The sequence below is a fragment of the Sebastes umbrosus genome, chromosome 6 (genome assembly GCF_015220745.1).
Source record: "Sebastes umbrosus isolate fSebUmb1 chromosome 6, fSebUmb1.pri, whole genome shotgun sequence".
Lineage (NCBI taxonomy): Eukaryota > Metazoa > Chordata > Actinopteri > Perciformes > Sebastidae > Sebastes > Sebastes umbrosus.
In genome coordinates, this window is record NC_051274.1 from 23,061,365 (window position 1) to 23,077,326 (window position 15,962).

General features: G+C 38.6%; 1 protein-coding gene and 1 long non-coding RNA gene across 3 annotated transcripts in view; one reads left to right on the forward strand and one right to left on the reverse strand.

Annotated features, from left to right (window-relative positions):
- LOC119490573 overlaps nt 1-15,962 on the reverse strand; it is an 839,978-nt gene that overhangs the window by 381,502 nt on the left and 442,514 nt on the right. The window lies entirely within an intron of this gene.
- On the forward strand, nt 5,283-13,072 carry zgc:153867 (uncharacterized protein LOC337226 homolog). Of its 2 annotated transcripts, XM_037774073.1 has the most exons (7): nt 5,283-5,420; nt 5,820-5,847; nt 8,505-8,648; nt 8,798-8,971; nt 9,329-9,406; nt 10,257-10,291; nt 12,505-13,072. In XM_037774073.1, exons 1-6 carry the CDS (start codon nt 5,418-5,420, stop codon nt 10,283-10,285), a joined length of 456 nt encoding a protein of 151 aa, XP_037630001.1. In that variant the 5' UTR covers nt 5,283-5,417; the 3' UTR covers nt 10,286-10,291; nt 12,505-13,072. The 2 variants fall into 2 exon arrangements, with proteins under 2 accessions (XP_037630001.1, XP_037630000.1); XM_037774072.1 differs by lacking the exon at nt 10,257-10,291.

A 15,962-nucleotide genomic window follows, 5' to 3' on the forward strand; every position in this document is an offset into this window, starting at 1 on the left:
GTAACTTGTACCTATTTTGGTCAAAACCAACAATGGTAATCAATGAAATGTGGCAAAAATATAAACATTGATGCCAACAATATCCATGTGTTGACATTTGATATGACAGGCCAGTCGTAGTTCCTTGTGCAGGGTTCAGGCACTATATTCTCTATGAATCATTGACATTCAATCTAAAGCAAAACATATTCTAGAGTCTAAATGTGGCTCTAATAATGGCGAACAGTTTCACACCTAGCATCCTTTTTCCTCTTTTTATGAGCATGTAGCATCAGTGTCAGCATGTCTGCAGGAAGCAGGAGGAAGAGAGTAGAAACAAAGAGAGCATGTGTTTAATCTTGAACAACGTCTTATTATTCTCCTTATGACATTTCCTCACATGACTCTGAAGTCAGTTAGGCTAAAATCTTTGCATTGAGCTCGACAGAGAAACTCTTTACGTTGCTGCTTCTCCCCCCCCCCCACACACACACACACACACACATTTCTGACCCAAATAAAAGCATGTGCTTGGAGTCATACAGCTGCTTCTTTCTATATCCATCCCCCTCTTCATACACTCAAGCTTTCATCTCTACTCCTCCTACGCTTTGCTTCAGAGATTCACTCTCAATGCTATTCCACATATGTCCACCTCTGCCTCATCCACCTGCCGGTCCCTGAGCATCATCGGCATCATCAACCTGCTTCTCTCCTCCCCTCCCCTCCACGACTGGCACGCTTTACTTCATAGCTTGATATCACCTCTCAGCAGAGATCTAACGCCAGGACGTTAGGAATGGCTCCTAAAAGAGAATCCTCCATTAAGAAGTCTCCTTCACCAGTGACCCAGCCCAGACTGGGTACTCCTTACCCCTGCCTCCCCACGGCTACTGCAGATCCAAAACCGGCTCCGGAGCAGAAACCTAGGATGCTGCGTCCTTCGGATTCCCCATTTGACCCCAGTACTTTGGAGGTGAGTGGAGTAGTATGCTTTTTATGACAAAGCTAATGTGGGGCATTCATAAATTAGGACTATATTTAGAAATGCCATGTCCTATTATTCTTATTTCATGCACAGTTGTTCTTAGCCAAGATGGTAAATCACAGCTAGAGGTACTCAATAGTAATGTGTTTGCCAATTAGTTCTGATATGACACGTTGATTAGTTGCAAAGTAGGTTTAAATAATCTGTCAACATCGATCTGGAATGAGACTGAATCTAAGCTAAGCAAAGAAATGGGGCACTGAGAGTGAGACTGGCAGTCAGGCGGTGACCTCCTTAGGGAGAAAGAGGCTGTTTTCTGACACATTATATGCTATTTCTTTCATCAAGAAGCTGATTCCAACATATTAATGTGATCTACACACCTGTGATTATTACAAGAAGCAAAATAACAAAATTAAATCTCTAATTCAAAACTCAAAGTGAAGACATTTTTATTCTTCACTAGATTAATAATTCACGAGAGGTTTTACTTGCCCCATTTTTCAAAAGCTTGCTGCAAAGTGAATAGACCTCCCTATACTTCTGTCCTGTGACTCAGATCACAGTTTAAGACTGAACCTGACCAACCTGAGGCCAAATTATTGGCCACAGGGCCGGCTTAAGGCATAGGCCATATAGGTGGTCGCCTAGGGCGCCACCTTCTGCGGGGCACTCGTTGCCCTCTAAAAAAATAAATAAAAATTAATAAATAAATAAATAAATTGCCAGTAGGCGCCCTTCCTCATTTTCTGCATTAAGGTAACAAATGAACAAAAAAAGAAATACACTTTTCACTCCTGTAACTATTAGTTAAACTAAACACTTTTAAGCCAACAACATCAGGGACCAATTGTTTATTCATATTATAATAAATACAGTTATTTATGAATATAAAAATCTTATTTTTTATCTTGAAACCACTGTGTGTGTTGCAGTTTACGAGGCTAGGGTTAGGGTTCTGGGGGGTTGAAATCCAAATTTCGCCTATGGCACCAAAAGGGCTAGAGCCGGCCCTGATTGGTCATGACTGGTACATCACAGATAGGCTTTAGTACAGCAGCCTATATCTTGGTAGTGACAAATTCTGTCTGCTTACGTTGTAAAAAAAAGCAACATGTAAGGCAATAAGGTATTGAGCAAAGAGGATGAGGTTATTTAGAAAGTCATTATTTCATAGTTTGTCCAGCAATAAATATTGTACCCTGGAAATGAAGTAAATATAAATTAGTTAGTACATTTAATTAGCAAATATAAAATGTCAGTAAATATAGAAATTAAGTTAACTATACATTAATCAATGAAAACATATTAATATTACATAAGTCCAAAATCGTTCAGGTCAAAGGTCAATCAGACAAAACATTAATGTAATTAAGATGTATTGAAGAAACTCAAACTATACTGATGCCCACATTAGACTTTGTACTAATGTGCTGTTGGTGCTTTAGCTTTGCTGCCATTCCCGTGTGCTTTAAGTGTTACACTGTGCTGCTGTTACTGCATGACTTCATGGAGTGAGACTGTCCCATTTAGCCTGCATGTGAGGATACAGTATGTGGGTCATGTTCAGACACCCACTTCTGCTCACAGTGGGACTACAGACATGACAGGAGGCCAGAGTCTCCTGCTGGGCAAAGACAGCACTTTAGCTTTAGCCAGGCTGTTAAGACACGTGGCATCAGTCCATGATCTCACAGGCCTAAAGTAATCATCATTCCTGCATGGCCAGACACTTATTTCCTTAATGCAAAGCCTAGCAAAGTCCTTCAGTGCAATCACGCATTCATTTACCCATGTGGGGTCCACATCATCAAATTCATACACACACTACAAAGGGACAAAGATTCTTTAAAACATCTCTTAACAAGGGATCTATTGACTCATTTATTACTCCATACAGTTAAGGGCAGGCTGCTTAACGGTGATTTATAAATGATTAAAGATCCCCTCATATCATGTTTTAAGACATAAAATATTGTCCTTGGAATAATAATTTGTGTCTCATATGGTTTTTCAACAAAAACAGTGCACATTGCTAAAAGTTCTTAATCCAGAAACCATGAATATGCCTATTGTAATTAAAAAATTGAAAAGGTTTAACTACTTGACACAATATGTATCCTACTTCTCTGAGTTCATTCTCTAGTCCAGAGGTTTTCAAAGAGTGATGCGGGCCTCTCTAAGGGGACTCCAAACACTTTGACGGGAGACAAGTGAAAACATATTACATTAGTTATCAAAAGATCACATAGAATAGCTTAAATGTGTGTGATTTTGTTAAAGAGATAGTTCAGTTTGGGGTAATTTTACCGTTTTCCCTACTTTCCCAGTGTCAAACACTAATAAATGCCTTAGGACAGACATTTATTATGTATTGGATGTAGTCTGAAGTTGTGTCAAACAGCAATAATAAACTTGGGTCAATTGTTTAGTGTCTTGGATCAAATAACATTATCATGATCCCATAGGCAGGCAGGAATTGAGCAAAGCTAAGCAAGTCAACATCACACTGGTTGTGATGTCACACAATCGTGCTTGTAAATCCCTGAATTCAGCTCTTAAATTCAGTTTTTAACCTTAAAGTTACTTATTGCATGTAGCCTAGCTGTCACCTCAATCATAAAGTGAGTAGTTCTAGGCGCTTTAAGGCATATCGACCTAATTCATGTAGCCTACAGTATTCAATTCAATTCAATTCAATTCAATTCAATTTGCTTTATTGGCATGACTGTCAGGTGAACAATATTGCCAAAGCGTCAATTCAATAATAAATACAAATTTAAAAAAGAACAAAATAAAAACAAAAACATATATATATATATATATATATATATATATATATATATATATATATATATATATATACAATTCATTAAGCAAATTACAATATATAGATATTTAAAAAGAACATGCATGTAAATGGAAGAAAACAATAAAGAAGTAATTAATGTTTGTTGTGTCAATAAAACAAACAAACAAATAAAAAACAATTAATAAATTAATAATAAAAAAAGAATAATTAAATTAAATTCAGTTTTTAACCTTAAAGTTGCTTATTGCATGTAGCCTACCTTTCACGTCAATCATAAAGTGAGTAGTTCTAGGAGCTTTAAGGCATATAGATAGTCTATAATAGACCTAATTCATCTAGCCTACAGTGCATCACAAGCCATAGGGCTCTATTCCTATATATGGAGTGTAGTTGTGCGAACCACGGATGTAAGAGGGTTGTGTCTAGAAGGGAACCCGCAAATTGCAGGAATCTGATCCGAGAGCTGCATAAGCTCTCGCGAGACTCGCTGCCCGACGACCTTTCCTAATCATAACTACTCGAGGTCAATGCCTATAAGTTCAACTAATCGAGGGCAGTGCCTCAACCCTAAACCATTCGATGTCAATGCCTAACCGTAACTATTCGACATCACTGCATAACTTTAACAATCTCAGTTCAGTTCAGTTCAGACAACTTTATTTATCCCCAGGGGGGGAAATTCATTTGTAGCATTTCCAGTCCATACATCCATACACTGAAATTAATTTCACAGTATTTTACAGTTAATTTACTGTTTAAAGATACATTATATAGCTGTTTTTCCACCTTTCTTTTACATTATCTTACTGATTTGTTTTAATGCACTATTTAGGTTGTATTTTTTACATACATTCTAATAAACATTATTTTTTGCCTAAATGAATAGACTTAGCAGGTTAAAGACATAGGAATAGTCACACTGAATACAATTAAAGGCACTTGTTAGGAAAAAGGCTATAATAAACTTGTTGACACTTTTCCCAAAATGTATGTCTATTGCTGGCTACAAGCACAGAATGCAAACCATAACAACATGTGAGTGAAGAACAGAGCTAATTCACTGATTTTACAATAATGTACAATGTACAAATCTCACATGTGCAGATCAGGTCCCAAAATTTAAAAAAATACTGTGTGAAACTGTTACTGATGATACTTTAGACAGTTGATCAGCAGTAAAGTGCTGTTTTTTAAGAATGCATTATAGTTCAGTTACAAAACGGCCTATGAGCGTAATTTAACAGGTTTTCTTTTGTAAAGCACTGTTTTTAGCAATAACAGGTTAATTCTGTTGAAATCCTGCTGTACCTTAACAGCAATTGTTTACATACATACAACAGACAACCAATAATTAGTTAAGTCAAAGGAAACATATTAAAGGCATTGGGCAGTTGGAGGGACAAGTTATAATAAGAACCATATAAATAGGATTATAGCAATAAAAGCCAAACAAATCTCGCGAGAGTTTTCCCTCAGTTTGAAGGCTCCCTTTACTTCGAGCCACTACCATGTTAGGACGTCGTGCGTCGTACGTCATGACGCAGCGCTGCTAGGGTCTTTTCCTGCCCTTCCCTGAGAGCCGTCACACATTCTTTGGTTTGCCGACGCCTCGGACACACCTCAGCCAACAACACAGCCATGGTGGGTTATTTCTATTCCACTCGACTTCACTAACATTACCACCTTTTTCTTTGTGTAATTACCTTTGAGAATGGTGTATTATTAGCGTTGCAAAGACGTTAAATTGACTGTGAATGTCTGAATTGTTCGCGGGTTGCTACCGGAAGTGGAACTTTTCAGAAGCTAACAACCTAGCAACGGATAAAGTTAACAATCGCATTAAAAAGCTAAATAACGCCACCAAAGTAACCCCTGCGTGTATTAATCATTGCTTAATGTGCTATTGTTAGGGAATATATGGTTTGAGTGAATCTAACTATCTGGGAAAATATGTTTTAAAAAGCCTTTTGAAGTTGAAACCTAAGCTAGCTGCTTCTTAGCAACCATTTTCATGTAAGCCTTAATTTCTCTTTTGCACAGTCTGACTTCTCGGAAGATCAAATATGCGGTGAGTTTTGTTTGTTTTGGAGAACATTTTACCAGATCCCTGCTTTGTTTTGCATGCTTTCATTCTTGCTTTGGTTTCCAGATGACCCTGTTATCTTCACTGTCACCCTGCTCTATGCACCGCCTGTCATAGTGGTTTTAAAATAGCTTTTTCCTCCTTTTATTTCCTTACTTGTTTCATCACTTTCCATTTTTGCAACTGCTTGTCCTTTCCAGATTGAATTTAACCTGGATCAGATTCATGGTAAGTCAGTGAGAGAGGGGAAACTGATGGCTATCTCGGGAGTGTTTTTAGGGTGTGATCTGCATGTTGGCTTTTTGGGTAAAACCTAATATGTTTTTAAATGTGAGTGAGAGTTGCTTTGCACTGTTGTTGGGTACGTCAAAAATCAGTCATATGTTGCATATACTGTGACTTTTATAATACTTAGCAGCTTTGACCGTGTGTTGCAGTGTTTTTTGTACGTGGTCAATCATGCATTAGTGGCATTTCTGAAAGCCAAATGTGGCTCATATGTGTCCTCATAAGTCTTGTTCTGTTAGATTGCAGTCATTCCTGGTTGAGTTTTCCATAAACTTTTGACTGTTATCTTCCAAGTGGCTCATCCTCCAGCGTGCCCTTTTTTGGTACTGGATACAGTGGTGCATGTTTTTTGTCCTAGGGCTTGTTTAATCACAGTTGACATAATAGGCTAGAGCTACTCTCACTCTCCTCCTACTTTCCTCCACTCCTCTAATACCAAATATGGTGTTTGGAAAAGTGCTCACAAGCCAGAAGGGAAGAGTCACATTCCTCAGAACAGGAAAAACTCCACAACAGTGCTTGAGCTCTTTTGGGGAATAGCTTGTCCCATAACATTAGGACCATAGATGTGACACGGATATTGTGTAATCCGTCTCCCTGATTGCTAGATCTTAGCTCAGCTTTTTGTTTGACTGTTGAGTCGAACTAGAATACCTGATGTTGGATCAAAGCTTCTTTAATCAACCTTGTGATCAATGACAAGATTGAATCGTTGCTGACTGATGGTTAAGCCTAGTTAAATCCCTCTTAAACAACAACAAAGATACTCAATACTTGGTAATGTGAATGCTTTAGAAGGCTTAGGTAGCTCACAGCCTTATTGACTATTCAACCGTACTGTAAAATATCTATGTCAGAATGGAGTTGGTAAACAGTAGGGATGTCAGATGAGGTTTTTTTAAAGCTTTGGAAAGAAAACTTTCCAACCACCTGCAAGATGCAAAACAGTGTGAACTACTGGCACATTAATCTTTTTATTGCTACCATAAAATGAGTGACAAGATATTAGAGATGACACTGGATTGACATGAACCTTAACTGAAACAGATAGGTTGCCTAACAGTCACATTTTTTAATCAAATGAGTTTTGTTTGTTTAACATTTGTCGGTTATTAACAGTTTAGTCTTGGTTTAAAGCCTCACAACAAATAACATAAAACAATTAGTTGATTTATTCATTATTTTGTGTTGTTTATTAAGTGAAATTGTTGTTTACAGTTTTGCATACAAGATTTGTGTGCTCTTCTATATAATTTACTTAAATATCCTTTGCTTTTTTACCATTGGTCACACAGAATAAACAATAACATATAAGGCGACCTTTAAAATACTTTAAAAAAATGAGTTTACACCCCTTACTGTACTCTAAGAGTTTAAATACAAGTTCAAAGCTTTTATCTGATGTTGATGTTATGTAGGAAATGTGTCTGCTTCTGTTTAGACCAAGAGCATTTAGGATGGTCTCAGCCTGTCATATTTTCTTCAAGATATACATCTCTTTAAACAGTTGAGCCCTTGTGACAATTTTTCTTACTTTTTCCCTTATCTTCAGTTTTATAAACACTTTTTTCTAACATGCGATATCCATACCTGTTTGTTCTGCTGCTTTATTTAAGCAATGACATACATATTTACTACTACATTTTAAACACATTTCCTTGTAATTCAGACATATTTTTGGAAACTAAATGCATAAGTGTTGCATGTTCAAACTACAATGACAGAGCATGTAGTGTTGCATTGGTGAAGTTGGTTCACCTTGTTTTTGTCAGTGTGTGTGGTGAAAAAGTCATAGACTGACCAGATGACTAACGTGAATATACATTATTTGCTGAATTGAGGAAGTTACAGGGGTGTTTGCAATGTCAACCAGCAGAGTACAGAGAGCAAGCTGTTTTTTGGTGGTTGCGCCACGCTCTACCATGCACATGGAAATAGCAATGATGACATATTAACAGAATTTCTGAATTTATTTGAGCAAAGCTTGTCCTTGGAACATGAATTTGGGATTGCTTATAAAGGTGTACAGTCTATCAATACATCTATTATCCTCGATAGACCGGCGAGAGAGAGTTGCCTAGTAGAGTGGTATATGAAACGTGGTTTGTCAGTGTAGTGCTGTGTGCCCTGCCTGCTCACTTTAAATTTAGGCCTACCAGCAGAAAACCAGATCATGTCCTAACCTGTGCTTTCTCTTGTCTGCTTGTTCTCATTTTCTGGCTTTTCTGTTTTCATCTATTTCCAGTTCTCTTCTTATCTCCATATCATTCCTCCGTACATGTCTGCTGATCTCTTCATTTCTACAATAATTCATACCCCTACTCTAATTCGTCATGTGTCTGTGTATCCTGCAGAGTTTAAGGAGGCGTTCCTGCTGTTCGACAGGACAGGAGATGGCAAGATCAGCTTCAGCCAGTGTGGGGACGTCATGCGGGCCCTGGGACAGAATCCTGTCAACGCTGAGGTGCTCAAGGTCCTGGGCAACCCCAAGGCTGAGGGTGCGAGGAAAAAAATAACCTTAATGTCTTTAATGTACAAAAATGATTAGATTGTCACTGTGCTGAAAATAATCTCTTATAATTTTAATGTTGTGTGTTGCCGCTGGAAGCTCAAAGACTTTCCTCATTTATTCTGTTCCTTTTTACAGAGATGAACTGCAAGATGCTAGACTTTGAGCAGTTCCTGCCCATGTTCCAGGCCATCGCTAAGAATAAGGATCAGGGCTCCATGGAGGATTTTGTGGAGGGACTGCGTGTCTTCGACAAGGAGGGCAACGGGACAGTAATGGGAGCAGAGCTTCGTCACGTCCTCACCACGCTAGGCAAGTTACATCTTTTTCATCACCCTCCAATAGATAGCTGGACAGGAACGCTATTTTTAGTTGATTTCATTTATACACTCTATTTACATTTTTTGTTACTTTCACGAAAATACTGTAATCCCCATAATGCATAGTGCCGGTGCAAATTGATTTACTGAAAACTGACTGTACATGGTATATTTGGCATCACCGGGTGTGAAAGTGTATTTTTAGTATTAGTATTGTAATTGTTTTTACTTATCTTTTATTTCATGTATTGTTCATTTGTGAAATCCCTTGCTATCACACTTTTAAAAAAAAAATCATGGTAATGTTGTCACATGTAATATGAATAAACATTTGATGTTTCTTTTTCAGGTGAGAAAATGTCAGAGGAGGAAGTTGAGACGCTCTTGGCGGGACACGAAGACGCAAATGGCTGCATCAATTATGAAGGTAAGAGGGAAAGAAATAAGCAAGAATAAGATGGGAAACTTGCCATAATTAGGCTGATGGTGTGACGATGCCGTTGCCACCTCATACCCAGTCTTGGCAATGTGATAATGCAACCTCAGTCATGAGTTATACTGTATGTGTGCTGTGTTGACATGTGAAATATTGTGTGAAAATGTAGTTTCAGTTTTCTGAAAATCCTACCATTGCCCACCCCCCCCTGAAAGAAAAAACATATTTTATTTACATAATTTATGTGCACTTGTTTTATTTCAGCTCAGTGTGAAGTCTTGACTGCATTTTTGCTGTCATTAAATGTCACGCTAGTTTCTCTTCTCTGTGTTTCACCGAGGGCGGGGCTTTGCATACATTGTGTGTGTTTGTGTGTTTGTGTGAGAGCAGAAAGACGGCATTCAAACTCTCACCACTAACTTGTTGCCCTCGCTACTAATATTAGCTGCCTTGTTTCAACAATGTCAGGCTGAACAAAAAGCGAATTGCAGGCAGAAATTCAACTGCGGTGTTCTGTCGGGAGATGCAGTGACTTAAACAAAGTAAGAGTAGAAGAGCTACGAGTAAGGAAAACTCTGCTGACCGCTAGGCTAATTTATGCAATGTAAAATGCCATACGTTTAAGCTAATGGTGGTGACTACTGCCCCGGTAACCTAGGGGAAACCCTGCCCTAGTTATCTGAAGGCAATCGTTGGAAGCACCTTTTTTAACTACTGAACTTTCACTACAGTAATGCTTGATTTAGTCTTATGATGATGATGAGGGTATCCATCCATAGCTACTGTCTTTGTCTTTGTCTTTTCAACTGCTGACAGTGTGTTAACTCTTCTTCCTCCACAGCATTTGTCCGCCACATCATGTCAGGCTGAGGGCCGGTACGGTTGTTTGGTATACCATGAGACGGCACCTCCAGGCTTTCCTGCAATTTAGCTGTTAAATTATCCACTCCCATTAGACCATCCTATAACACTAATCTGCTGTAGTTGTGCTACATACATGCCTTCATATTTGCAAACAGGAACAATGTGCTGTTGCAACGAATATTTGACCCATAGGTGCCTGTGGGAAAGCCTGGTGGTCCCTCTCATCTTTAGTCCTGAGGCTCTGACCCATGTGTAGCCTCCTGCTGTCCTGTCTCTCTCTCCTGCAGCCCTCTGTCTTGGCCCCTGGCTGCAGCATGCCCCTCTGCATGTGTCTGGGACCCCCCCTCAGTTTATTAGGGGATATGGTGGACACACAGGGAAGTGACTGGTCTCATTCGGGGAAAGCCTGGTGGCCACTTTCGAGTTATTTGAGCTGATGGGTGTGGAGGTCACAAGGCAGCTCTTCTAATCTCATTTGCATGTCATTGGTGATATTGAAATAGGCTTTTTCCTCTGGTGGTGTTAGAGGTGCTGCTCTTTTCAAAGACGGGTAAAACAGACAGTTCATTACATTGCAGACACTATTTTTTTTACATTTAAATATAAAGTGTTGCACGGTATACCGATACCATAGAGATATCGCAATACCCTATCGTTAAAACGGTACGATACCCCATTCTATTAGTGCCGATACTTTAAGAAAGTCAGTGTCTTAATAAGAGCCGTAGGCTATTTCCCATGAGTTGCGTAGATATGTGACAGCGGGGCAGTGTTTGTGTGTGCAGCGCTCTGCTTTAGAGGACGGCATTCTTTGCTGCAGATGGGAGCAAGCGGTCAAAATATAAACTGAGATTCCCGGGATTTATCAGCGAGCTAAAAAGAAGGGTGGAGTCAACAAATGAAGTTGAAAAGATGATTAAAGCAGGTCATGAACAGCTCACCGGCTGCACAGTCTGGCTCTGACCTGGTGTCTGTATCAGCAGAACTCCCTTCAAAAAAATATGGGAGATAACAACACGGCTCTAATTACCGACCACATGTACCGATAAAATTAGATCCACCATCTTTTCTAAATTTGTCCAAGCATCTTGTGTAAATCGGCCAACGCGTAATCCACCAAAGAGTGTGTTGAATTATTATTTTACCGTGTTTCTCTGTATTTCACGTGAGATGGACAGAAAGGAAACTCAGTCCGCTGGCGACAGTGACATTCTCTTCACCTCCTCACACCACTTTGACACAACACAGCACTTTCTACAATTACTGTGGTGTCTTCCTGGTTTTAGCAGCTTTTCCCTCATCAACTTCTTACAGAACTTCATCTGAATTTATTCTCATTTTGTGGGCCTTTGTTAACCTCTCACCGTCTCCTGTGCTGCAGTACCACTCTCCGCCTGAACTGTTATGATGTGCCGGCGGGGGCGCTGTTTTACAAAAGAAAAAGCTGTATTAAACGCTGTTTAATAAGTGATATCTGGTTGCAAATATAAAGTTAACTATCAAAGAAATCACATAAACCCAAGTATAGGGTACATTAGGTCATGGCATATTATGTATTTTTTTTAATTAATACATTTTAAATTCATTATAACAAATAATTTAAAGTTCCATGTTTTGTCATCTATTACTTTTCCCGATGTTTTAGGTTTTTGCCGTGGTATAATTTCAGTATCGGTATTTAGGCAGGGTATCGTTTCAAAGTCATAATTTTGGTGACTTCGTGACAACACTACAAATATAGCCACCAGCTTTGGGAGAGTGGACCAGTCCCTTTTTCTACTAACCAGAGAATTGCAATGAGTTTCTCTTGTGCTGATTGTTTTTCTCCTCTCTACTGATGGAGGCTGAATTTGTAGCTGACCGCCCTCTGACTGGACTTTTAGCTCCCTCGATCTTCTCCCCCTTTTTCTCTGCTTCTCAACTAGAGGAAAACAAACAGCGAGGATGGCTTCTCTAACCAGCTCTTCTTGGATCATAGACATGGCCAGATGCTTTGGCTAAATAGGAGATAGAGATGATTACCTCACCTCTTTCTCTCAGTACCCTCTTCAACCCTTCTTTCCTCCGGGTGAACAGATTATGGGGGATCTGCCTCCAAATGCAGCGTCTCCTACCCCGGCTCACCGAAGCTGGATGAGGAGCACACATGCTGTAGTTGGAGTGGGTCTCTGCCAAGATCTAGACCACGAGTCTCACACTTGTCTCTCTCTCTCTGTCTTTTACAGAACTGGTCAGGATGGTCATGAACGGGTGAAGATGAAGAGCATCCAGCTTTTTTTTACCCTGTCACATGTACCCTCTTTTTGCAGTTAGCTTCTATCCCCCCCCAATGTTTTCCATGGGTTAGTTTTCCACATTTAATTTAAGAAGTGCCTTTACATTCCCTACAAAAAGACTACAAATGGCCCCTGGCTAATTGGTGCCAGGTCCATTCACCTATGTGACCAACTTGTATGCATTCAGGAGTCTTAATGCTTGCATTGTTTGCAATAACATTCCAAGATGCAGCACATAAGACGACATAAATTGATAATGATATACTGTAAATATTGATACAAGTATGTCAATGGATGGGACATTAATATATATATACGGTATACATAATAACTGTCAGCAACCTACTGTATTATTGGCTAAGACCAATTGCTTTTCCTCCAATCCTGCGGTAAACCGGTATATTCAAAGCCATATTATCATGAGGTAGAAAGAAACATTTCATATGGGTTCCCGTGTTTTTAATTCACCCCAAATTTTGTTGCTGCATTTAAATAAATGTTTTTTCCTGAAAACTCATCTTGGTTGTCTTTGAGCTTATTTGTTTGATTCGATAGATTAAGATGCAAGATTCGTTACTGCCTTGTCTTACAGTTTTTTCTCAAAAGCTTTGGCTCATTTTTTTAAAGTCTTAACAAATGTGTTCTTAATATACAAATCTCTGTTTTGTTCTACTTTTTGTTGACACCTACTTCTTACTGTTTTATACCAGAATGTCAGTTTTGTCCAGCTGAATGCGATTGTGTATCACACTGAACTTTTTATATTCACATTTCAACAATGGGTCAAAGTTTACTGGGAAAAGTCAATACTGTAGGCTACAATACTGAATCCACAGAAACAGGTTACACATATTTGTGTTTACAGTAACTGTATTTGTGTAGCAACCTGTTACACGTATTATAAACAGGAAATTCACCTTTGAGCTTTCATGTAAAGTCATATACGGTAAGCAGATAATTTCCCACAAAATGACATCCATGTCAATAAAAAATTTAAAAGTCCCGCAACAATGAAAAATTCCTCGCAGTACGTAACACCATGTCATACATATTTATGGAATATACATTTATGTGTGACAGATTTTGATAATAGAATGTAATATTTTGCATGTAACGGCTCAAACGATGAAGCAATATTTAGAAATTGTGAAGAGGATGACAATCTCACTGAGAATAAACTCATCAGTTTGGTCATGAACAAGTGATTATTGTGCAAATTGTAGACCATTGTACTCACTCTTTTGTGCCAACACACGTGCAATTTGCTTGAATAAATAAGAAATTCAAGTCTGTTGTGAACAACAAAGTATTTGTTCAGAGATTTTAGTTTATTGTTTCGAAAAAAATAATTCTCATTTGAGAAATGAGCCAAAGCGAATGAGAAAAAGGATTAGGTTTTGCACAATGCATTGATGTTTTTCCATCGACACAAGAGGGCAGTGTTGCTGCTGGAATCTGACCACTTTACTGTTCAGTGTTTAATACAAGAGGTATAGCTTAATCTGCTCTTTGTGCTTTTTAAATGACGAATCTTAAGTACATCATGAGTGTAAGCTTTGGTGCTCGAGTCAATATAAACCATCATTGGCTGTCTGAGACAATTTAGGGTTTCACCAATTGGTTGTGATTGTTTAGGGACATTCCAAACTCTAATTTCGGCCCAAAAATATTTCATTTAACATGTTTTGTGGTCATGTTGTAAATTGTCCGAGGAATGATTCGGTGACAGAAGCACCAGGATATGAGCAGTAGAAGGCTGTTTGGTGGCTTCCTGACCTTTTTCTTCATTTTCCTCACAAGCAGCCACAACTATTTCCCCTCATTAGGCACCGTGGCTATTGCAGCGTGCGGCTTGTGAGGGGTGGTGGGTAAGGTTCAGAAGGGTGTCATAGTCCACTGCTGAATAGGTTGTCCACTAATTACTCGGTGTGTGTGTGTGTGGTCGATGGAAGTCAAGACTATTGATTATTTTAATCCTCCTATTTGTGAGTCTGTGATCCTCGTGGCTCTGCATCCGACAGGGGAATCACTAATGGGCCTCAGCTCAGCCTGTCTCAGACCTCTCCCCGTCCAATTAACTTTCAACTGGAATCTGCCAGGAGAGAGAGCCGGGGGCTGGGCCCAGGCATGGCACGGAGGCTACATCCCTCTCTCTCTCTCCGCTCAGGAGCAACAGATTCACCAAATCCTTTAAGTCTAGAATGCCATCAGCTCTCTTCTCTAATTAGACACTTTGCTTTTTGCCCGTAATCTAAGAGGTGTTCAAGATTAATTCTCTTTAACATGGAGAGGACGACTCTCTCTGTGCCCTGGTTTAGGAACTGTTAAAGTGGCAATATTGAATATCATGCTCACTTGAATAAACTGGTGACATTACCTAGAAAACGATGCATAGTGTTGAAACATTCATCAACTCACTCTGAAGTTTTATATCAAACATAGCTGTGATTTGTAGGCAGTGTTATGTACTATTGTTTTTGCCCTATTATATAGTGTATAAAATGACACCCACAGTGCCAATATATACAGTGTTTTTCAGTCCTTTCATGCCATGTGTAACAGAATAAACACATTTTATAGATCATTCGTACACCTAAAGACTGTAAAAGAAATATTTATGATACGTTTAAACAAAGAGCTGTCTATCAAATGTAACGGTGAGCTAATTAAATAGCAAAAACAATCTTGTATTCTAATTACCTTTCTGCTTTAATTTGATGAAAGCAAAAACACCTAGAATATTGGATAATATATGATTATTAGCACATAGACAAAGAAACAGAATAACAAGTTTGGTTTAAGGTCAGATAGTCAATAGGAAATTAATCAGGAACTTTTTTGATTTTAATCATTTATCAAAATATTAAATTTTCATGCAATAATGCACAAAAGCCACACGTTCCCTCTTCTCAAATGTGATCATTTGCTTATTGTCTTTGTGTTATATGATAGAGGTGTAAATCATGAGTTTCATCATGATACAATATTTTATCAATTATTTGGACGATATATTTGCGGTTATCACAAAATCTGCCACGACACAATTTCGATCCGATTCAATTCAGGGGCCTGCGATCGATATGAGACGATATAATATTTCACATATATTGCACAATCAGTGACATTTATATCAACCCACAAAAAACAACTAAATTATGATTTGACAATTTTGTTTCTGGGCTCTTCTAGACACTTAGATGAAAAACTATCCTTTTTATTAAAAAGAACACAAATAGACTTCATGTTGTTCACTATAAAGTGACACATTTTTCATGTTTTATCAGTTAAGAATTTCAAAATAAATGTGTCTTAAAGATGACAATATTTATCGACGTTTTCACTTTGCATCGACATTGAATCGATATATCGATCCAGATCGATGTATCGTTACACCCCTATTATACAGT

Bases quoted from the DNA above. Each gene is read 5' to 3' on its own strand.
- zgc:153867 (XM_037774073.1), top strand. The intron at 8,649-8,797 runs GTGCGAGGAAAA...TCCTTTTTACAG, and splicing joins GGGCAACCCCAAGGCTGAGG to AGATGAACTGCAAGATGCTA. The intron at 9,407-10,256 runs GTAAGAGGGAAA...CTTCCTCCACAG, and splicing joins TGGCTGCATCAATTATGAAG to CATTTGTCCGCCACATCATG.